Source organism: Pan troglodytes, chromosome 1, assembly GCF_028858775.2.
Source record: "Pan troglodytes isolate AG18354 chromosome 1, NHGRI_mPanTro3-v2.0_pri, whole genome shotgun sequence".
Taxonomy (NCBI): domain Eukaryota; kingdom Metazoa; phylum Chordata; class Mammalia; order Primates; family Hominidae; genus Pan; species Pan troglodytes.
The window spans coordinates 229753550-229776900 of record NC_072398.2 but is presented as its reverse complement, the minus strand read 5'-3'; the positions used below and the strand labels follow the sequence as shown (position 1 = coordinate 229776900).

Sequence of the window (23351 nt, the reverse complement as noted above, 5' to 3'; positions counted from 1 at the left end):
GGATTACAGGCGTGAGCCCCTGCGTCTGGACTGAATATCCTTTTTTTTTTTTTAGACGGAGTCTCGCTCTGTCGCCCAGGCTGGAGTGCAGTGGCGCAATCTCGGCTCACTGCAAGCTCCGCCTCCCAGGTTCACGCCATTCTCCTGCCTCAGCCTCCTGAGTAGCTGGGACTACAGGCGCCCACCACCACGCCCAGCTAATTTTTTGCATTTTTAGTGGAGACGGGGTTTCACCGTTAGCCAGGATGGTCTCGATCTCCTGACCTCGTGATCCGCCTGCCTCGGCCTCCCAAAGTGCTGGGATTACAGGCGTGAGCCACTGAGCCTGACCCTTTTTTTTTTTGAGACAGGGTCTGTCTCAAAAAAAGGGTGTGCCCCTGTCACCCAGGATGGAGTGCAGTGGCTCAAGCACGGCTCCATGCAGCCCCAACCTTCTGGGCTCAAGCAATCTTCCCACCTCAGCTTCTCAAGTAGCTGAGACCACAGGTGCAGGCCACCATGCCCGGCTAATTAAAAAAAAAAATTATTTTTTGTAGACAGGGTCTCACTATATCGCCCAGGCTAGTCTTGAACTCCTGGGCTCAAGCGATGCACCTGCCTCATCCTCCCAAAGTGCTGGGATTACAGGCGTGAGCCACCTTGCCGGGTTAAATATCACTTTTAAGGAAATGATCTTCTTACCCAGCTTTCTGGTGTGTGAACACACAGAGAAAGCCTGGCCTCCAATTGTGGGGGCCAACGGAGTGAATGGGAAGAGTCGGGGGACAGCGTGGAGTGTGAGGACAAGGAGACAACCCCCAAGGCAGCGGAGAGAAGGAATATGGAGCCACCCTGGGGTCACCTACAGGTAGGTCCTGGCTGCCTCTCTAGACACCTGCCCTGCCGCAGGTCCGGCCAAGACCTGCACAGGGACTCCGGGCCGGCTCCCCCAGGGTAGGAACTGTGCCCAGGAGTGCTGGTTTGAGGCAGGTTCCAGCCTCCACTGGGGAAGTGAGGGGCAGGAGGTCCCAGCTGAAGGTCACTCAGGTTGCAGCGGCGTGGCCCTCTCGCCTCCGCCCAGCACCCAGGCCAGCTTGGGCACCCCCGGCCCGTGGGGAATGTCCCTCCGCCTCAGGCGAGCACAGACCGAGCCCTGCCCCTCCCCAAACACACCATTGCGTCCCTGCGCCCGCAGGCCTCGCTGGAAGCTGCCTCCCCTGGAGACCACCCGGCCGACTGTCCAACTTCGGGGCCCCGGGCTTCCCGCTCCCCGCCCTGCCAGGGCTTGAGTCTCTCCCACTGCGTGGCCAGGCGTGGAAGGCCGGCCGATCCGACCCCGAAAGACGTCTCAGCGCTCCACGGCCCCGGGGCGGAGGTCAGGGGTCTCGCCGGCCCGCCCGCCGGGCCCCGCGGGGCCGAAATCCTGATAAGCCACCTGGAAGGAGTGGCTGGCAGACCGGCTGCGTCTGGTGCACCGGGCGCCGCCCCTCCCAGGCCCGAAGCCCCCGGCCCGCGCAGCAGGGACACTCCGCCAGGGGCCGGCGGGCGGGGCGGGGCTGGCGCGGCCGGGAGCCGCGGACACTCGGCCACCGAGCCACCGGCCACGGCGCAGCGGGGGCCGCTGAGCTGCGCCGCCAGGGTCACGCGACGCGGTGCCCGTCTCGGCGCAGGGTCCCTGGGCGTGGCCGCTGTCCCCCTCGTGTGTGGGACCCCAGGTCACCGTGTGGCGTCCCGGTAGTGTGTGGGACCCCAGAGGCGTCCGGGGCCTCCCCGCTGTGTGGTGTCCCACCCTGGGAGAACCCCGGGTGCGTGGCGTGGCCCCCCGGCCGCCCCCAGCTGGTTTGCGGTCGTGGCGGGGGCCTGTGGGTTTCTGGGCCCCGACGGCGGCGAGACGGGCGCCTTCCCAGCGGCGCAGGAAGCGGCCTCGGCCGGAAGGGGGGCCCCGGGCGCCACCGCCGCCTCCGCCTCCGCCCGCGCCCAGCGGCCCTCGGCGGGCGGGGCCGAGCGGGGCCGAGCGGAGTCGAGCATGGCCGAGCGGAGCCGAGTCCAGGCCGAGCGGAGCCGAGTCATGGCAGGGCGGGTCCGAGCGTGGCCGAGTCCCGGGCGAGCGGAGCCGAGCGCGGCCGAGTCCGGGCGGGGAGCGCGCGTTCCTGGAAGAGCCCGGCTGGGGAGCGGGTCACATTCTTGGCCAGCGCTAGGGCTGAGGCGGACGCACGGCAACAAACAGCGCGGGGGGCGGGGCCGGCGCGGGGCGGAGCGGGCGGCGCGGGGCGGGGCGGCGCGGCGGCGGCGTGAGCTCAGCGCCGGGCGCTCAGTCCGAGCCGGAGCGAGCCGCCGGGAGGATGTGCGCCGAGCGCCCCGAGCCCCGCGCCGCCGCCGCGCTCTGAGGGCCGCGGGCGAGAGGCGCCTCCGCCGCCCCGGAAGCCGGGCGGGCGGGCCGCGGAGCCGGCGGGCGGGCGGGCCGGCGGCGGGCGCGACGCGGCCGGCCAGCGCCGCCGGGACGAGCCGGGCGGGCGCCTCGCGGTGGGAGGAGCGGGGCGGCGGCGGCGCGCCGCGCGAGGACGGCCCGGCGGGCCCCGCGCCCGCGCCCCCGCTCCTCCCGGGCCCCTCGGCCTCGGCCGCCGCGGCGATTCGCGCCTCGCGGCGCCGGCACCTGCCCGCGCGCCCCCCGCGAGCCCCGGGCCCGCGAGCGTTGGCGTTGGCGTTGGCGGCGCGCGCCGGGGCATGCCCCGCGCCTAGAGCCCGGGGGGCGCGCGGGGGACGCGCAGGGGGCCCGGGCGGCGGCGGGCGCGGCGCGGGGCGCGTGGATGTGGCGCCGGGCCCGGGCGGCGGCGGGCTCCAGCGGCGGGACCCCTTCGCCCCGCCCGCCTTCCCCTTCGCGCCCCCGGGCGAGGCCGCGGCCGTGATCGGCCGTGAGCCGGCGGCGGGGGGCGGCCGGGGTCGGGGCCGCGGGCGCCGCCGGGGCGCGCGGGGCGGCGGCGGGGGCCGGGGGGGCCCGGGCGCGCGGGAGCGGGAGCGGCCGGGGGAGCCGGAGCGCACCATGGAGGCGGCGGCAGGCGGCCGCGGCTGTTTCCAGCCGCACCCGGGGCTGCAGAAGACGCTGGAGCAGTTCCACCTGAGCTCCATGAGCTCGCTGGGCGGCCCGGCCGCTTTCTCGGCGCGCTGGGCGCAGGAGGCCTACAAGAAGGAGAGCGCCAAGGAGGCGGGCGCGGCCGCGGTGCCGGCGCCGGTGCCCGCAGCCACCGAGCCGCCGCCCGTGCTGCACCTGCCCGCCATCCAGCCGCCGCCGCCCGTGCTGCCCGGGCCCTTCTTCATGCCGTCCGACCGCTCCACCGAGCGCTGCGAGACCGTACTGGAAGGCGAGACCATCTCGTGCTTCGTGGTGGGAGGCGAGAAGCGCCTGTGTCTGCCGCAGATTCTCAACTCGGTGCTGCGCGACTTCTCGCTGCAGCAGATCAACGCGGTGTGCGACGAGCTCCACATCTACTGCTCGCGCTGCACGGCCGACCAGCTGGAGATCCTCAAAGTCATGGGCATCCTGCCCTTCTCGGCGCCCTCGTGCGGGCTCATCACCAAGACGGACGCCGAGCGCCTGTGCAACGCGCTGCTCTACGGCGGCGCCTACCCGCCGCCCTGCAAGAAGGAGCTGGCCGCCAGCCTGGCACTGGGCCTGGAGCTCAGCGAGCGCAGCGTCCGCGTGTACCACGAGTGCTTCGGCAAGTGTAAGGGGCTGCTGGTGCCCGAGCTCTACAGCAGCCCGAGCGCCGCCTGCATCCAGTGCCTGGACTGCCGCCTCATGTACCCGCCGCACAAGTTCGTGGTGCACTCGCACAAGGCCCTGGAGAACCGGACCTGCCACTGGGGCTTCGACTCGGCCAACTGGCGGGCCTACATCCTGCTGAGCCAGGATTACACGGGCAAGGAGGAGCAGGCGCGCCTCGGCCGCTGCCTGGACGACGTGAAGGAGAAATTCGACTATGGCAACAAGTACAAGCGGCGGGTGCCCCGGGTGAGTGGCCCCAGGCCTGGGAGCTGGGGAGGATGCGCTTGGGGTGGGGGCCCCTTCTGGACTACAGGCTCTGGTCTCCGAAGGCTGGGACCTGTGCTTCTGCCGTGCCCCATGTCTCAAGTCTTCGCTTTGTTTTAGGGGAATTCAGAGTGTTCCGACTGGCAGGGCCAGAGAGTTTGGTAGGAAGGCCCTCCTGCCCGTTCCCCAGGACGAGCCTGGAGTGCGGGCTGTGGCGGTGGGGTCGGGGGCCAGGCCTGGTGTGTGGGGAAGGCCCACAGGCATTGCCCAGATAGGAAGGCACAGGCCTCATGCTCCCGAGAAAGCGGCCTGCCCCAGGTCAGAGAAGTTAGCTCCAGCTGGGCCCCGGCCGGATGCCTCAGGCCCAGGTCTTTCTTGGGGTTGGGGTGAAGGTGGCTGTCCTCGCCCCGAAGGCACCCAGCCTCGAAGACGGAGGGCTGCCTGCCTTTGGGCCCCAGGAGACAGAGCTTGGGTGAGGCGAGGCCTGGTTTTGTTACTGGCTCCCGCTCCCTGTTTGGTGCCTTGAAGTTTTGGGACACAGACACAAAATGAAGCCAGGTGTCCAGGCTTCAGTGGCAGGGACCCGAGACTTGGCGGCTCCAGCACTGTGCTGGTTGGTCTCCCTGGGCCTGCCAGGGACCAAATCCCAGAGTCCGCCGTGTGGGGTGAGGGCCATTTGGCACCCGGCTGAGGGGCCTGGTCAGCAGGCCCCTGGGCCCGCGTGCTGGAGTTACTGGCGGCCTGCGATTTGCTTTGGACTCACCCATTTCCTTCTCTCCCTCTGAAACGCAGAGGGGTGCGCCGGAGAGGGAGGCCGCTGGCCTGGCTTTGTTGTTTGCCAGTTGGAGGATCTATGGGATCCGGCATGGGCAGCTCCCAGGCCACGAGGTGCCGAAATTACTCAGTGGGGTCCTCAGGAACTTTCCGTTGCGTACCTCCCCAAGTATTTGTAACTTTTCTTTTAAATATCCAGGCTTATTAAATTGCACACACAGAATGCTGCATTGGCTCAGCTATTCTTGGGAGGCCTAATTAATTCAGCTATTGCATCAAACTTTTTTTTTCTAAATCTGTGAATAGATGCTCCAGCCCGGTTTTCTCTGGGCGCCCCTCCAGCAGAGTGTCAGATCGTGGGGAGGAGGGGCTGTGGATGGAAGCGAGGGACTGTCGCTTCTGCTCGGAGGGGGCTGCGGAGGGTGCATGTGTGTGTGCGTGTGTGTGTGTGTGTGCGCGCTTCTGACCCTGCCAGGCCAGGGCTCAGGTGGCAGCCGCCTGCAGACCTGTATGCTGGGGAAGGATGCTCGTGGCGGAGCTGCAGACAGACGTAGCAGGCTGGGGCCCTTCGTGTCACACGGGGAGTTGGTTGGGGTGGGCCCGATGGCGCTCCCTGTGGGCTGGGGCCTTTCTTTTTGGGGTGGCCGCACCCTCGTCAGTGCCTGTGGCTGGAGGAAGCCACATGTCGGGGGGATTGTGGGCTCGTGCAGGCTGCGTAGTGGGTCACCTGTGGCCAAGGCCTGAGCTGCTGGGACACGCTCACGTCACTGTCTTCAGAGCTGATGGCAGAGGATCTCGGTTGAGCAGGGTGTGTCTGCGTTTGTTTTTGTCCGACTGTGGGTCATGTGTGTGCTTGTGGTCTTTCTGTCTTCCTGGGCTTTGCTGGGGGCCCATTGGAGTGGCCAGCGGGGCCTCGTTGTCACAGCTGACACAGAGCAGGGCCCAGGCCACCCGGCTTCTCTCTCCCTGTGGTTGTGAGCGCTGGGGTCCTTGGGCCGCCATAGAGACAGGCCAGACAGGCTCTGGTCATCTCAGCGGATGCCTCTGAGCCGCCTTTCCCTTTTGAAGTCCCCAGCACTGCCCTGAAATTTCATTTACCGATTAAAAAGCAATTCCCAGGCCATACTGACGACGTGCACGGTGTGTGACTGAGTCCTCTAGGCCTGAGTGGCAGCCACACAGCCTGGCCCTGGCAGTGGTGTCCTCCGCCTGGCTCCCTGAATGTTCACCAGCTCCTGCGGGTTTTCCTCTCCTCATGCTCCTGGGGGTGGGGCACCCATCCTGCCCGTGTCGCCTCCTGCCCTATGTTCTTGACGTGGGATGGCGGCCAGGGACTCTGCCCTCGCTCAGTGCCTGCCCTTTGGGCTCTGTGACTGTGCACTTGGGAGTTCTGGACTGCAGGGTCCCCTTAAGTCTCCTCAGGACAGCCGTGTGCGTGTCTCTGTGTGCACAGGGGCGACACATGAGAAGGGAGTGTGGTCTCAGGGTGGGCGTGGACCCACAGTGCCCAGACCCTACTTGTCCTAGAAGGAGTGGCCTGGGAGGCCCCGCCTCCGCCCTCACTGGCCGCCGTTGGCTCCTCCCACTCGTGTCTTGACAGCTTATTCTCGGGATATGTTTTGATTTCTTCACTTCCTTTGTAGCTTATTTTAATATTTTTGATCTGCCGAAGATGAGGGCAGAACAAAGAATGTACTGGAACTCTCTTTGCAGGGCTGCTGCTCCCAGCAGGCCTTCGGGCTCTGCGGAGCCGGAGGGGGCTGAATTGCCTTCCGGGTGTTTGTGGCCAGGCCAGGGTCGGGTCTCCTGCCTGAGTGGGCTGGGTCAGCGCCACTCTCCTACCCATGGTGGGAGGTGGGAGAGGGCGGAGATGTTCCCGGGTCCCAAACCAAGTGGGAGGCGGGGCTGCAGCTTTCTCCTTGGAAGCCTCCTGTGACAGCGGCTGTGCCTGAGCCCCTGGCCTGTCGGCAGTGCAGTGGCAGCGTGAGGGGCAGACAGTCTTCCTCCAGATGCCCCCTCATATCACGGGGTTACAGAGGAAGCCTCCGCTCCTGTCCAGTGGCTGTCGGGCCCGGCCAGCTTCCTGCTGCTGTATCTTGGAAGACCATGTGGGCTGTGTGGGTGCTTGACGAGTCCCCTCTTAGGGACCCTGGGGCTGCTGTCCTTGACAGGGGACCTTGTCTCACCTCCCCACTCGGTCCCACACTGGTTTTGTGACCTTGGACAAGTTGCTTAACCTCTCTGCCTCAGTGTAAACTGGGGACTACTGTTTATTGATTTTGGACTTTATGTTTTCAGTGGTACAGGTGGGGCACAGATGGGTCATTGTGCTGCTGGGAGCACTTAGCCAAGACTGGAGCCTCTGAGCCTTCCCCACTCCCACCCCTCTTTCTTCTTTCCGGTCAGCTCGCCTCCTTCCTTGGGTTCTCTGATAGCTGTAGGACTCCATTGGACTACATTTTTTTGTCAGTATAGACAGCTGTCAGAGACGGAGACAAAATGTGGCAGTTGGAGCTGCCGCTTGGCCTGCTGCCTGGGACGCGGCCCCTTGTCCCGCAGAACGTCAGCCAAGCGCTTTCCGTGCAGGCTGATAACAGGGTGGTGCGGTGCTTCCCTTGGGCCGTGGCAGGGTCCTGCTCCAAGGGGGGGGTCCTGCTCCTAGGGGGCCGGGGTCCTCCTCCGAGGGGGCTGGGGTTTCTGTTCCAACAGGGCTGGAGGGGGGGGTCCTGTTCCCAGAGGTCCAGGATCCTGTTCTGAGGGGGCCAGGGTCCTGTTCCGGGCCGGGGGTCCTGCTCCGAGGGGGCCAGGCGTCCTGCTCCGAGGGGCGGTGGGCTGCCTGTGTGAGAGCTGTTCTCCACCGGCCACGTGCAGTCTGGGCGTTCTGGTGACTGGAGAATTTGGGTTGTGTTAGAGTGTTGTTGCTCTGTCCTGCAGATGCCTGAATTCCCAGGGGTCTTGCAGGTCCCCTTGCCCTTGCTCTGTGTGGGCTGGCGTGGGTCTCAGTGGGCTGTGGGTTGAGGGTCGCTTGGTTGGGAAGCTCTGCGCGCTTCCCAGTGGAGGGTCCGCGACGGGGGTTTTCTGATCCCTCATGCTGGGCTTTTGACCCGTGTCACTGCAAGGCTGCCCCTGGCCCCAGGCAGCATTTCTTCAGGCAGGTGCCCAGCCAGGTGGTCGGGCTTGAGAGCTTTGAGTCTCGAGGTCTGTTCTGGGGAATGACTGTGCTTGTGGAGGCCAGGAAGGGGTTGCTGGGCTTGGAGAGCCTCTGGGGAGGAGTTGTGTTTTGCTCTTTGCTGTTTTAAGCTGAAATGATCACAGGAAGGGACAGCATCAAGAGTTTCTTTCTGGGACACCCCTCACTCAGCTCAGCGGCCGTGTGTGGGTTTGGGGCTGTGCTCTCCCAGACACCCTCAGGTCCGGGGAGCACTTCGGGGGCTATCTCTCCCTTTGTCCACCAGCTTCCTTTGGAAAAAGTGTTTGCTGCAAGTGTTTTTCTCCAGCTTTTCGTGGGGTTCCCTGTAGTCTTGGGCCATGCTCTGGGGTCAGGCTCCCGGCAGGCCCTGGTCCCCGTGCAGAAGGCCAGGGTCTGTGGGTTTGGGCTGGTCTGCCCCCCAGGTAAGGGTTCCGGAAAGACGGCCGGCTGCTGAGTCTTCTCAAGCAGGGGAAACAGCAGCTCGAGAGTGGTTCTTGACCTCTGCCCACCCCAGCTGGCTGTGCATGGACTGGGGAGGGCATGGGCAGCTGCCCCCAGGTGGCTTCTGCAGGGAGCAGAGCTTAGTGGTCATTTTCCCGGCATGGTCTGTCATCCATCTGTCTGGGACCCCTCTGGGAGCTGGGCTGGGTCCCTCGCCTTCTGGGGCAGCAGGGTCACGGTGGGGGGAGGGGGGGGCGGGTCCTCTCTTTCAGCATCTTGTTTCTCAGCCGTCCCTGCGGCTATTTGTGCAATGTCTGTCTGTCTGAGTCTCCGGGTGAGGGCAGACAGGATATGGTGCGAGGAAGTCTGGGGTAAGTGTGAGCCGAACCCCGCCCTGGAGTCTCTCGGGGTTGTGGGGCCACAGCCCCAGCTTAGGTTAGGCCTTCACTGCTGCTGGCAGGGCCTCCAGAGAGAAGGCGGTGGTTCCGGGGCCTGGGCCCTGACTGTCTGGCAGGAGGTGTCCACGCCGGCGGCCCGGCTCTCTGTGGCAATAATGTGTCTCTTTCTAAGGATTGCGAAAGTTGAGGGAGGATTTCTCCACTGGAAGAATTATGCAAGCTTCAACTGAAATGTTTTTAAAAAGTTTCTTTGTTTTGAGTCAAAATACAGAAGGTGAATTATTTCCCTAATATCTGGGAGAGCTGGAAAAGAAGGCCCCCGTCCTTACTCTTCAGGGCTCTTCCCCTCCTGAGCAGTGGTCACCAGGCCAGGGTGTCATGGAGGGGGGGCTGCCCGGGGACCAGCTCTTTACACCTGGCCTCCAGAGCGGGCGGTAGGGCGGCTCCTTCCTGCCCTGCCCTGGCTGTCACCCTCGTGGTCTGGAGCAGGGTTTTTTTTTTTGTTGTTATTTATTTTTTTTTTTGAGACAGGGTCTGTTTCTGTTGCCCAGGCTGGAGTGCAGTGGTGCGATCTTGGCTCACTGCAGCCTCCGTCTCCTGGGTTCAAGCGATTCTCCTGCCCCAGCCTCCTGTGTAGCTGGGATTACAGATGTGTGCCACCACACCCAAGTAATTTTTTTGTATTTTTAGTAGAGATGGGGTTTCACCATGTTGGCCAGCCTGGTCTCGAACTCCTGACCTCAAGTTATCTGCCCACCTTGGCCTCCCAGAGTGCTGGGATTACAGGCATAAGCCACTGTGCCTGGCCCCTGGAGTGGGTTCTGCCACGGAAGGCATCCCCGGGGTCTGCGGGCTGGAGGGGTCGCCCCCACTGTGCCACCTGTTCTCTCGAGGCCTGGTTGCCCTCTGCAGACCAGGTGCCATGCCAGGTGACCCTCAGGAAGCTCTGGCTCACCCCGGGGGCTGGGGGGCATGATAAGCGATAGCTCTTAGGTGCTGCTGCTTTGTGAATATGAGAGAGTTCCAGAAGGGCCCCGCTTCCCAGAGCCTGCATGTTGGTTTCACTGTGTGGTACTTGATATTTTTCCAGGCTGCCTTGCTGGGGTGGCCTCGATGGGGGGCCCAGGGAGCCTCCAGCTCTGGGGACATGCTGCCACATGAGCCTGCTTATTTACGAAAATGAAGAACCAGGACTTGAGTGTGAATTTTAAATGAGATTGTGGGGACAATAGTAAAATCCAGACTAGGACCAGATGGACTGAGCACCTGCGTTGGCCATGGCCCGGAGGTGGCGTGGTGGCGCCTGGCGCCTGTGGCCCTCAGCATGTGTCCTGCCGGCTGCCTAGTAGGCCTTCGCTTGAAGTGCTTATTCCTTTGAGTAATGCTCCTGTCTTTTGTTTGGGGGGAAACAGATAAAGGGGGCTTTGAGAGGCGTCTCGGCGTGATCCTGGGAAACGGCTGAGATTCTGTTCGGTGCTTGGTGTTCGTGTCTTCTCTGATTTTACTTTTTTGACTCATAAAGATGGAAGGAGTGCTCTGCCTCGGTGCCTCTGCAGCTGCAGATGCTGAATCGGGGCGTTTAGGCCTGCCTCTTGGGCTGGCACACCTGGCGGCCTTGGTCAGGCCTTCTTGGGCTGCCTCTGCTGGGGTGCTTGTCTCACTGGCCGTGGGGGTTGTTGCCTGTGTGGTTGTGTTGCTGGCTTCAGGGGCTAGGGTTAGGGACGCCTGGTCACGTCTGGGTCCCCAGTTTGGGGGCCAGATTCAATAACTTACTGAATGACTCAGTGGAACTCTGCAGGCACTGGCAGTCAAGGTTTATTGGCAGGTCCATTCTTTGGCTAGAAGGAGAATGTTGTTTCTTTTCTCACTGTTTCACCATTTTTTTTTTTGAGATGGAGTCTTGCTCTGTTGCCCAGGCTGGAGTGCAGTGGCGTGATCTCAGCTCACTGCAACCTCCCGGGTTCAAGCAATTCCCCTGCCTCAGCCTCCTGAGCAGCTGGGACTACAGGTGCGTGCCACCACGCCTGGCTAATTTTTTGTATTTTAGTAGAGACGGGGTTTTACCATGTTGGCCAGGATGGTCTCCATCTCCTGACCTCTTGATCTGCCCACCTCGGCCTCCGAAAGTGTTGGGATTACAGGCATGAGCCATTGCGCCTGGCCATTGTTCCACCTTTGGAAGAAATTGGTTCACTGTCTTCTGACCTGGGGGGCGCTTCTACCCTGGTTCCATGTTGAGGGCTGGGAAGTTGCTGGAATATTACCCTTGGCTGGTGAGGCTGAGTGCTGATGCTCCTCCCAGCTCTCAGCCCTGCCTGGACCAACTGCGGCTTCTGCTGGAACGTCAGCGGCTGACTTAGAAGAAACAGCTCCTGTTCTAGGCTTCCTGCAGGTCCCACGGTGCTGCTTGTTCCAGAGAAACGCAGCTCAGGCTGGCGGCCTCAGGTGGGCATGGGTGGCAGGGGACGCCATCACCCAAATCAGGGATCTTTCTCTGTCCTGAGGGTTCCACCCCAGGACCCAGGGCACTAACTGGGTTCTTGTGTGGCCCTTCCCGACCAGACCTGACCCCTGAGCTGCGTGTGTGAGGTGATGGTGACTCCACGACAGCTTGTGTGCCGTTATGGGGGCACCTGGGGACTGGCTGACCTCACCAGGAAGTGCGTCAGGAGTGGGTGAGGGGTGGTGGGAGGGCAGGGAGCACCCAGCAGGTGTCCAGCGGTGCTGGCGCTGCCTCTGTCTCTCTGTCCACGCCCTGTGTGTATCTGGAGTGGCTTAGGTGCTCCCTGCGGTGCTCCTGGCTGCTGTGGTTCCTGAAGGCTGTGGCTGTGCCGGTGGTTTCCTTTGATGTCAGTCTTCTTCTACAGGGGAAACCATATTGCCAGGAGAGCCAGGTGTCTGCTAATTACATTGTGTTGTTCTGCCTAGGAGTAAACCTGTAAGTGATGAGAATAAGAAGCGGCTGTCAGCCTGCAGACCCGCCTTCACCCTGTCCTGGTTGGGGTGCTGCCTGCTGGGAACCCCTGGTCCAGCTGTTGAGAGGAGGCTGACTGGGGGCACAGTTGTTGCAGAGTCTGATGCAGGCTTTCTCTGCCGGGAAAGTAACATGGAAACATTGTTGCTTTTACTATGGAGCAGATGTATCTTTGCCCAGAAACAGAAATGCTCTTGGTTTCTTTTTTTGGAAATAAGGCCCATAGGCTGGGTCCTTCTTGCCCTGTTGAGGGAACGTGTCTGTCCTTAGCGTGGAGGCCAGTCTGGCCGGGTGCTGAGCTCGTCCTGCAGAACACGCGTGAATGCCTCATCCCTGAGGGCCCCGGGAGGCTGGCGCCCTCTGTGGGAGGTCTGAGGTTGGCCCATTTGACCCTATCCAGGACGGGTTACTTAAGGAGTCCAACGGGCCTTGAGAGGCTGATCACCCTCGCGTGGCGGGCGTCTCTCCCCGATGCCCTCCCGCCTGGTGCTGTCAAGGGCTTCTCTGTGCCAGGCGCTGGGCTGTGGCAGCCCCAGGTCCCCGCCTGGTGTGGCTGCCCACGGTCCAGGCAGCTCCAGGGTGGGCATCCTTGGCTCCCTCCCTCACCAGCTGGCCCTGGGAGGTCTGTCTGAGAGGAGTTAGGCCTCATTGTCCGTGCTCAGAGAACCCGAGCCTTCCTTAGGAAGCAGTTTGTCCCCGTGCCTCCCTTCAGGATCCTGTGGCCTGAGAAGCCTCTGCGTGGCAGTGGATGGCAGCTCCAGCTGCCCGTGGCCCTCTTTTTTTATGGTTTCCCAGATGACTGGGCCAAGCTGGGCCTCTGCATCCTAGGCATGCTGTTCCCTGCGCTGCCCTGGAAGGTCGGCGGCCCTGCGTGGACCTACACGGTACCCGGGACAGGCCTGCCATGGCACCGGTTGGGCCTCTGGGCACAGGGTGCTCTGCCTCCGTGGCCCTGACAGGCTCTGATGCCTGAGGATGGGGGCCGGGCACTCCCAGCCTTGAGACTTCCCTCTGCAGAGGTGGCACAAGCCCGGGGCCCCAGAGTGAGGGGACTCTTGCCTGCCTGGTGAGGGTGAGCGTGGGGTCTGGACTCTGACCCCTGGTCCAGGCGGGAGAGGAGCACACTGGACAGGGCAGCCGAGCCACCCTCTGCGGAGCTGTGGACACTGCGTGTGTGGTGCTGAAGGTGTACACGTCCACTGAGGCTACCTGCGCCACTGCCTGTGTCCTGTGGGCTGGCACTCACCGAGTGAGAGCTGTGTGCAGAACCTCTGCTGTCAGCGGGCCAGGCCACACTGGGGAGGGAGGTATTCCGTGTGCTTGCACTGAAGCCTGCCCCAGGCTGCCTTCTGGGTTAGGGATACCCAGGACCTCCGTAGCTGGTGTGACGTCTGTGAGATCTCAGCTGCTGCTTCCCTGGACGCCCGTGTGGACCTGGAGGGGGGTGGGGACCCGGCCTGGCATGGTCCCTGGCCACCTGCCTGGTGCTCCGGGTTGTGCCGTTGGCAGTGCCTTCGCTCTGCCTCACCTGCTGCCTCCGCCTTTCCTGGCTACAACCCTGTTGCCCAAATCATTAAAAAAATTATACTACCAAGTTGAATGATATGCAAATGTAGTCAATTAAGCGAGGGGATTTTAATTAGCAGTTTAAGTTCATGTGTGAAGTGCCTTGCCTTAATTACTTGACAGTTTTGTTGTAAATTTGCTAAGTTTTTTTTTGCAGAACTATCAAAACTGTGATTTTTGTTAACATTCTTGGATGCGGTGAGTGGCGCCCAGCTTGCCTGACCCTAGTGGGTTTTGTCTTAATTTATAAAGCTCTTTAAACTGTGAAAACAAGGTAAACCCCCTGGGTTGCCTCTGTGTGGCTCTTCGAGTCAAGCCGGGCTCGATGTCTTCCTTGTCACTGGCTGGTGTGGGGACCTGCCTCGTGCGTGGTCTTGAGCTCCCGTTGGGGGAACGGGAGAACCTTCATCCCATGTGGGTGTAGCCGTTGGCGGCACCTTTGTACGGGGACACACCCTGGACCTGAACGGAGTCAGGAAGGGTTTCAACCCGGATGGCCCGCGTGCCGGGGACCCGCAGGGTGTGCAGTGGCAAGGGCCGGTCCTGGTGGCGGGCTCCCCGGTGATGCTGGCGGCTGGCTGTGGATGGTTGTGCGTGGGCCTTGGCGTTCACGGTTCAGTTTGGGAGAGGCGAGAACCCCTCACTTTGAAGTCTTTCCTGGCCAACGGGAGGCTTCTCAGAGCAGCTTTCACAGCTCCGGGGCTGAGTGAGGCCTGTGTCTAGGCTCATCCTGCCCTCCGGGGCGTCCCAGTGTGCCTGGGCAGTGGCGCAGCTGGCTCCTTCCACTGGGTTTAGGTTTGCTTCTGCTCCCCACTGCTGCTTCAGCTGCCTCCTTTGCGGGTCCCCGTAACTTCAGTGCCCCCACCCCTGTTCAGTTCCCTGACTGAGCTCGGCGCCTCTAGTGTAGATGGGTTTTTAATTTTCCCAGCTGAACGTCGTTATTTGGATTGTGATTTCTTTGGTGTTTCAATGGACTGTAGATGAAGGAGGACCTGTTTTCTCTCAGGAGTGTCTGTGGGGTCTCTTGTCCTGGTTTGCTCAGTGAAGTGTGGCCCCAAGGGCTGAGGGAAGTGGCCAGGACCCCGCAGGGTGGCCCCCACCACAGAGGCTGCTGTCCTCCGGGTTCTTCTCCACTTTCTGGGACCTTGGCCGAGGAGGCCTCTGGGAGGGTGAAATGGCCACAGGCCTGGAGAAGCGGCACCAGTGGGAAGCCACAGGCAGAGAAGTCAGGGAGGAGGGAGTCCTGGGCCTGGAGGAACGTGGGAGGGGCAGGCGCCTCCGAGCAGCCTCAAGAAACGTGGGCCAGGCAGGTCTGGCTACGGGCAGGACTGTGTCTGGGACTCTGAACTGCCAGAAGCACTTGGCGGCAAGCCACATGCTGTCCACAATGTTGCCTGGCCCCCATGAGGAGGTCCCGTGGGTGGTGGCGGGTGGTGGCTGGTTGTGGGGCAAGGCTGCGGGACTGGGACCGCTGGCTTCCTGGGGCCATCGAGGCTCCCAGAAGAAGAAATCAAGAGGATTTTAAGAAGCAGAGTTCTCTTTAGCCCGAAGTAACCACACAGCATTAACAAGAAAACTTGGAATTCTTCGAAGTGAAGCTCTCTCTCCTTGTTCGGAGGATGGAGGACAGTTCTAGATCCAGGAGAGCGGTGGCGCAGACACGGACTTCACCCTTGGTGGGAGGGGAGAAGCACAGCGTCCTGTTGTTCATGAGTCAGGTGAGAGGCGCGAGAAACCACAGCTCTTAGGAAAATCTGTGCTGCCCAGTGTGGGGGCCGTCCACAGCCCTTCAGCACTGCTGGGGAAGTGGCCCTGCGTCGACCCCAATCCTCCTCGGCTGTGTTCAGCCCCTGAGATGCCCTGGGCTCCCTGGTTGAGCTTTGGTGGGTAACTGCAGGATGCACACAGGAGCTGCAGGCGAGGGCTTTGGAGGAGCTCTGTGGCCGCCCCACATCCCTGGCCTCTGCCATTTTCTGCCTAAACGTTGACACATGGAAGAGGGAGCCCAGGATGCTGTGGGCCCAGAAGATGGGGCCCTGCGGGCTCCATCACTTCACTCCAGGGCACAGAGGGCCCAGGGTCCCCTCACACTTGCCTGTGGGGACCAGCGGGAACAATTCTCATTTTACTGTCATTATGAACTTGCAGCTTAAATATGTCTGTGGACTTAAAAGTGCCATCCTGTGTGGAAAATTTCCAGCTTTCACTGAAGTAGAGAGATTAGCTCAGTGCACCCCATGTATCCTGTTCACCAGTTATCCACAGCTCACTCATTTTGTTTCATCCAACTCCCTCTCCTATTTTGAGGGGGAGGGATTGTAATTTTTTTTTTTCTTTGAGACTGAGTCCTGCTCTGTCGCCCAGGCTATAGTGCAGTGCTGCGATCTCTGCTCACTGCAAGCTCTGTCTCCCGGGTTCACGCCATTCTCCTGCCTCAGCCTCCCGAGTGTAGCTGGGACTACAGGTGCCCGCCACCGCGCCCGGCTAATTTTTTTGTGTTTTTAGTAGAGACGGGGTTTTACCGTTTTAGCCAGGATGGTCTTGATCTCCTGACCTCGCGATCCGCCTGCCTCGGCCTCCCAAAGTGCTAGGATTACAGGCGTGAGCCACCGCGCCCGGCCAGGACTGTAATTTTTTGAAGCAAATCCCAAGCATCATCTTATTTCATATTTAAGTGTTTCAATATCCACATCTAAGGAATATGGAATCATAAAAAACGCTCACCATGACCCATTACCTTGCCTAACAAAGCTGAGGGCAATTTCCGGACACCAGCCCATGTTTAGGTCCTTCCTGTCTCAGAAGTGTTTTCCTGCTGCTTTTCGGGACCCAGGGACAGCACTGCGTGCGATGCATGGGTCTTCCATGCATGCCTGTCTGTGTGTGTGTGTGTGTGTGTGTGTGCCTGTGTGTGCCTGTGTGTACGTGTGTACGTGTGTGGTGCTGTGATGGGCTGTGGGGACAGTCCCGCGTGCTGACCTGAGCCTGGCAGAGTCAATATCTTGTTGGGAGGCAGCAGGCCAGGAGAGAGCGGAGCTGGTTGGAGGAGGGCCAGCCTCCCCACCTAGAGACCGTCGGTGACCTTCCTCATGTGATGCGTCCCTTGGTGTGGCCCCCAGCCGCTAGTGGTGAACCTCTGTAAATGTATGTGAACACTTCCCGTGCATGTCTAGTCAGGAGAGTAATCAGAGAAGCAATTGGTATGTGCTCATCAAAGAACCCCAGAACAGCCAAGAAGAGTGCAGAGGGTAACCCCTTCTCTGTCTTTGTTCTTGGTGGGTTGGGGGAGAAGTACAGTGTCCTGTTTGTTCACGTCAGGGGAGAGGCAAGAATGTACCACATCTCTGTCGCTGGAAACGTGGGAAGCTGGGATGTGGCCTACCATGGCCCCTTCTGGCCCCGCAGGGGAGTGGGTGTCCCTGCCCTCACTGTAATCTCTACCACATTGATGGAAAGATTTTTCTTATTCTTATTTTTGGAGACAAGGTCTCGCTCTGTCATCTGTGTTGGAGTGCAGTGGTGTGATCCCAGCTCACTGCAGCTTTGACATCTTGGGCTCAAGAGATTCTCCCGCCTCAGCTTCCTGAGTAGCCGGGACTGCAGGTGGGCATCACCACGCCTGGCGGATTTTTTTTTAATTTTAGAGATGTGATCTCCGTTTGTTGCCCAGACTGGTCTGAAACTCCTGGGCTCAAGTGATCCTCCTGCCTCAGCCTCCCAAAGTGCTGTGAGCCACCTCTCCTGGCCTGAAAGTGTTTTTCGTAATTGGATTTTTCCATATGTGCACTAAGGTCTGCCTTTTTCCCTGAATGAGGCATAACAAGTATTTCTGTGGCTGTGTTCTCTGTGGGAATATTATTGTGACATGCTTGTAAGAAGTAAGTGAAAAGCACACCAGCACGGTATTCACATAGCACAGAAGGGTATAAAAGGCAAACGCAGACATGGGTGAGGGCAGAGTTGTTCTTGGTTTGTCACAAGGGCATGTGAACGCGGTTCCCCACCTGCCCTGCTCTGCTCAGCAGCTTTGGGATATGAGTGCCTTGGGTGCCTGGTGCCTTTTTGGGCCAGCCCTGTGGTATTTTGGAGTATCCGTTGGTATTGAGGGTCTGGAACTTACTTAGTGTCTAGGGCATGGGCCGTGTTTTGGTATCGCAAGAGATGCTTCAGGGCGCGTATCAGCACAAACACATCACACGGGCTTCGTGACCACGTGCTGGCTGCACGAGATGTCAGTGTGCTCCGCGTACCGCCTGCTTCATCCCCGCCCTGCCCTCTCGTGCTCCTCGGCAGGGGGCCGCCATCCTTATGCCCCGCCTGCCCTTTCTGCAGCTGTGGGTGCAGGCCGGCCGTCGTGCTCTGTTGCAGGAGCTCCTGTCAGGCTGCTGGTCTGCGCGTGTGCTCTCCGAGTGCCTGTCACTCTGGCTGACTCACTGTGTCAGTGTCACCGTGCAGCTTTGCTCGTCCTGTTCTTGTGCCTTGGGACGAGTGGGCAGAGTGCTTGCTGTTGGGTAGGCTGTGGTGCACCATGTGGGCCTGGGAGTGAAACAGCTTGGTCAGAGGGCATGTCGGTCACGCCAGGCCATCTTCCAAAGCGTCCTAACACTCCCTGTCATCGGTCTTGTTGGCTGTAAACGAGTTCTCTGCTGCATGGGATGCTAGGTGTGTGGTGAGTTTCTTGTAGACGTGGCAGGTCAGAGGGGAGGCACACTGTCTGCCGGGCACCCTGTTATTTACTGATACACGCACACGCAATACACATCTCTATAGATTGCTTTTGTATGTTCACTCAGCTGGGATGATTCTGTGTGTGCTTAGATCTTTGTTCACGTTTCTGATCATTTCCTTAGTGGACTCTGAGATTCCCCTAAAAGGTGGGATTGTTTTACCCAAACTTTTCTTTCTTTCTTTCTTTCTTTTTTTGAGACAGAGTCTCGCTCTGTCACCCAGGCTGGAGTGCAATGGCATGATCTCGGCTCACTGCAAGCTCCGCCTCCCGGGTTCATGCCATTCTCCTGCCTCAGTCTCCTGAGTAGCTGGATCTACAGGTGCCCGCCACCACACCCGGCTAATTTTTTGTATTTTTAGTAGAGATGGGGTTTCACCGTGTTAGCCAGGATGGTCTCGATCTCCTGACCTCATGATCCGCCTGCCTCGGCCTCCCAAAGTGCTGGGATTACAGGCGTGAGCCACTGCACCTGGCTCCTCCTGACAACTTTTAAGATTCTGTCATTTAGGCTGGGCATGGTGGCTCACACCTGTAATCCCAGCACTTTGGGAGGCCAAGGTGGGTGGATCACTTGAGGTCAGGTTTTCAAGACCAGCCTGGCCAACATGGCGACACCATGTTTCTACTAGAAAAATACAAAAATTACCTGGGCGTGGTGGTGTGCACCTGTAGTCCCAGCTACTTGGGAGGCTGAGGCTGGAGAATAGCTTGAACCTGGGAGGTGAAGGTTGCAGTGAGCTGAGATGGCGCCATTGTACTACAGCCTGGGTGACAGAGCGAGACTCTGTCTCAAAAAACGAAAAGCAAAAACAAGATTCTGTCATTTAGAGTGTCTTTGTTAATTTGAAAGGTGAAAAATCTCATCGTTTAGTTTGTATTTCTTTGCTTTTTGGTGGGTTGATTGTTTTGTTATTTCAGTATTTTTTTCTGTAACTTGTGCATATTACATTTTCTTATTGTGGCAAAATAAACATAATGTTGACCATTACGTGTAGCATTCAGCAGTGTTGAACACATAGGCTGACAGTGAAGGAATGGAAAAAGACATCCCATGCCATTGGTGACCAAAAGAAAACAGGAGTGGCTCCATTTGTATCATACAAAATACACTTTTCTTCAGAAACTATTACTAGAGACAGAAAAGTAGTTACAGAACAGTAAAAGGGTCGAATCAACTGGAAGATCTAACAATAATATATACGCACCTAACCTCAGAACAGCTAAAACTGTAAAGCAAATTCACGCTGCTGTTCACCCACCTTCCCAGGCTCAGCCTTTGTCCCCATGAGACACTCACTCCCCATTCTGCCTCCCCCAGCCCCCGACACCCACCCGCCACTTTCTGTTTCTGTGACTTTGGTGACTCTAGGGGCCTTCTGTGAGTGGAATCGCACAGGATCTGTCCTTTTGTGACAGCTTATTTCACTCAGCACGATGTCCTCAAGGCGCAGCCATGCGTAGCCTGTGTCACAGTCTCCTTCCTTCTCAAGACTGAACCTCAGGCTGCTGTATGGATGTATTTTGTTTACCCATTTCTGTCAGTGGACACATGGGTGACTTCCACAGTTTAGCTGTCGTGAACGATGCTGCTGTGAGCACGGGTGCACGGTGACCTCTGGAGACCCTGCCTTCAGTTCTGGGTGTAGACCCGGAAGTGAGATTGCTGGATCATTGATCATTCTATTTTTATTCATTTATTTTTGAGATAGCCTCTCGCTCTATCGCCCAGGCTGGAGTGCAGTGGCACGATCTCAGCTCACTGCAGCCTCCATCACCTGGGCTCAAGCGATTCTCCTGTCTCAGCCTCCCAAGTAGCTGGGACTAAAGGCATGTGCCACCACGCCCGGCTGATTTTTGTATTTTTAGTAGAGATGGGGTTTCACCATGTTGGCCAGGCTAGTCTTGAACTCTTGACCTTATGTGACCTGCCCGCCTTGGCCTCCTAAAGTGCTGGGATTACAAGCGTCAGCCACTGCACCTGGCCCTATTTTTCCTTCTTTTTTTTTTTTTTTTTTTTTGAGGCAGGGTCTCACTCTGTTGCCCAGGCCAGAGTGCAGTGGCACAGTCTCGGCTCACTGCAACCTCCGCCTCCCAGGTTCAAGTGATTCTCCTGCCTCAGCCTCCTGAGTAGCTGGGGCTATAGGTGTGCGCCACCACACCTGGCTAATTTTTGTTTTTTTAGTAGAGACGGGTTTTGCCACGTTGGCCAGGCTGGTCTCTGACTCCTGGCCTCAAGCCGTCATCCCGCCTCGGCCTCCCAAAGTGCTGGGATTACAGGCGTGAGCCACCGCATTCAGCCCGTTTTTCTTTTTAAAGAACCGACTGTTTTTCATAGTGGCTGCAGCATTTTCCACTCCCAGCAACAGCGTTCGAGCAGCACTGTCTTCGCATCCTCTCCAGCACTTGTTCTGTTTTTTGACAGCAGCCATCCTAATGGGTGTGAGGTGGCATCTCATTGTGGTTTTGGTTCTCATTTCCCTGATGATTAGTACGTTGGGCATTTTTTCATGTGCTTATTGGCCACTCCTATATCCTCTTTGAGGAATGTCTGAGTCCCTCTTTGAGTCGAGTTGTGTGTGGGGGCCTTTGCTCAGTTGTACGTCTTTATCTACTCTGGTTAGTGATCCTGTTCTACTTGTAAATTTCTGTCTCCTGTTCGTCTACTGCGTGCACCGTGGTCGGATCCTGCCTCTGTTGCTGGAGGCTGCCTCGGTCCTCTGCTGTGGTGGTCAGGAAGCTGGAGTGTCTCAGCGCCAGATTCATGTTTGTAAGAGGAGACGCTCTGTGAGCCTCGGTGTGCAGCGCCGTCTGCAAGTCAGACTCCCCACCCCTCCTTTGTGCGAGCTGGGCGGGGGCTCTGCCGGGACTGGTGGTGTTCATGGAGAGGGCTTCTGTGTGATGCAGAGATGACAGTGACCTGCTGGGGCCGAAGGCTGTGAGTGCCATTGGGGGAGGGAGTCTCAGAGTGAGAGTGCGGCAGTCGGGCCTGATGGGGCTGCTGTTCTGTGAAGGGGCACCTACCGTGTGCCTGGCCTGTGGCAGCAGCAAAGAGGAACCTGATGGGGCCTCAGGAACCTCCACCTCGCCCACTGTGGCCAGGCTGCTTCTGCTTTCTGGGAGGCCTGTGCAAGAGCCATGGGCACAGGCCGGGCATGGTGGCTCACGCCTGTAATCCCAGCACTTTGGGAGGCTGAGGCCAGCGGATCACAAGGTCAGGAGTTCAAGACCAGCCTGGCCAATATGGTGAAATCTCGTCTCTACTAAAAATACAAAAGTTAGCCAGGTGTGGTGGCATGCACCTGGTCCCAGCTACTTGGGAGGCTGAGGCAGGAGAATCACTTGAACCTGGGAGTCGGAGTTTGCAGTGAGCCGAGATTGTGCCACTGCACTTCAGCCTGGGCAACAGAGCAAGACTCCATCTTAAAAAAACAAAAAACAAAAAAGGGAGCCGTGGGCATGTGTGTGCACAGGTGTGCATGGGTGTGTGCAGCTGGAGAGGGAAGGGCCTGGGTCAGGGGCGCCCTCAGCCTGGAGCCAGGGAAGGGCAGCGAGAGGACCCCAGGCTCCCAAATGACCAGGGGCCTGTTTGCAGCGTCCTTCTCCCTCCTTTCTTCTGGCTCTGAAGTTATATCCTGCCAGATCCTGGAGAAAGTTCTTTTAGCAAAATGATGGCTTCGCTGAAAATGATACTTCCCACCTCACAGAAGCCTGTCACATTTCTCCCTTTGGAATCCCCTTGCCAAATGTGGGTGGTGTGGTGGACCCGGGGCAAGGTGCCATTTTCTTGGCAGCCCCTAGAAATGCCTCCCTGGGGTTGGGGTGCAGCCACCAGGCAAGAAGTATGTACCCCCTTGCCCTGGCCACTTGGGGTTTCTGGGACAATCTGCTGGCTTGGCCTTGACTTTTTCCTGAACCTAGGAGCCCAGGGCCTGCTCCTGGCATCAGGACTTGCTCTTCCTCTTTCCTGGGCCCCACAGGTGCCCTTGGGGAGCACACAGCTGCCCCAGCCCGAGTCCAGTCTGGCTTTCGGGAAGGGGCCTTACTGCTGGCTGCACACCTTGGCCTCCTTCCCCTGGATGCGCCATTGCTAACGCAGCTGGGACAGCCCTTGGACGCAGCGTGCCCGCCCCTTTTACCAGGGCATGTGGGCTGGGACCAGTTTCAGCCCCATGTTGACTTGTTTGGCTCTGCTGGTGGTGACGGGGGGGGGGGGGGGCGCGGTGGCGGGGGGCCTTGGTCGCGTCGTGTCTGCTCTTGTGCACCGGTGCCTCACGGAGAGGCTGTGGTGAGTGCGCAGAAGGACCCTGGTGCTTTTGGGGACTTTCTGGAGCAGCCCACATTCCTTCCCCAGAGCCCTAGGGGCCTGGCCAGCTGCCTTTCCAGGCCCTGAGGCCACCAGGTTCTTGGGGGGAGCTCCTAGGTTCTGCTTTGGCCTGGCTGGGTGGTGCCCACACTGCCGTGTCCCCTCTCCGGGGCTGCCCGGACTCAGCCTGGCTGGCAGCCATTTCCGTTACTTGGTTTCCAAAGGCCCCATCTTGGAATCAGGAGCAGGCTGTGGGACTCAGGGTGGGTTCTGAGCTTGGTGACCCGCTCTGCTCTTTTGTCCGGCTTTGTCCTAACTGTTGAATATTAATGAGGGGCGCCGCAGGGTGGCTCTCCAGTGGAGGGTCCTCACTTTTTGTTTTGCAAATAACGCTGGGGCCCCTGCGCCACTGGGGCAATGCAACTGTGACGGTGCTGGTTGGATTCAAAAGGAAGCCTGGCAGTGGCGGGGCCTGGACAGGCAGCCTTTGACCCGAGGCGGGCGGAGCTCTGCGCTGGTTCAGAAAAGCCGTGGGGCAGCCTCTCTGGCAGGCACTGGCTGTACCTGTTGGTTTTCCTTTGCCCACAGTGAAGTGAAAGTCACTGCAGCTGGGTTTGCTGTTTAACTCACTGTCTTTCCTTCTCACGTCTTCTCTGTGCAAATAGTGGTCAGTGTACTTTTTGATTATTTCAGTCAAGTGGAAGTTTCTAGGAGCGTAGAGAGGCAGCGTGGCTTAGGGTTTAGGAGCATGGCTGGGCTACCTTCCTACTCTGAGTGTGGGCCACGTTACTTTTCTAGGCCTCAGTTTCCCATTGGCCCCTCTCCTGTTTGGAAGAGGCAGCTGGGTCCCACAAGCCATCTCAGGAGCCGCGTCTGGGCGCTGGCACGGGGACTGTGCCCACAGCCAGCCAGCCTGGTGGTCAGCTGATGGATTCCCGTAGGTACTTAGCAAAATGCCTGGAGTGTGCGA

At 59.5% G+C, this 23351-nt stretch overlaps 1 protein-coding gene across 2 annotated transcripts in view; it reads left to right on the top strand.

Moving 5' to 3' along the window:
• Positions 1–2951: 2951 nt before the first annotated feature.
• The window catches only part of SKI (SKI proto-oncogene), an 84388-nt gene continuing 63988 nt past the window's right edge, over positions 2952–23351 (top strand). The window contains exon 1 of one of the 2 annotated variants that reach the window (XM_024355865.3): positions 2952–3988. In XM_024355865.3, the coding sequence (XP_024211633.1) occupies positions 3020–3988 (969 nt within the window). In that variant the 5' untranslated portion in view covers positions 2952–3019. The remainder of the gene's footprint in view (positions 3989–23351) is intronic. The other variant, XM_016952511.4, reaches the window with a different exon arrangement.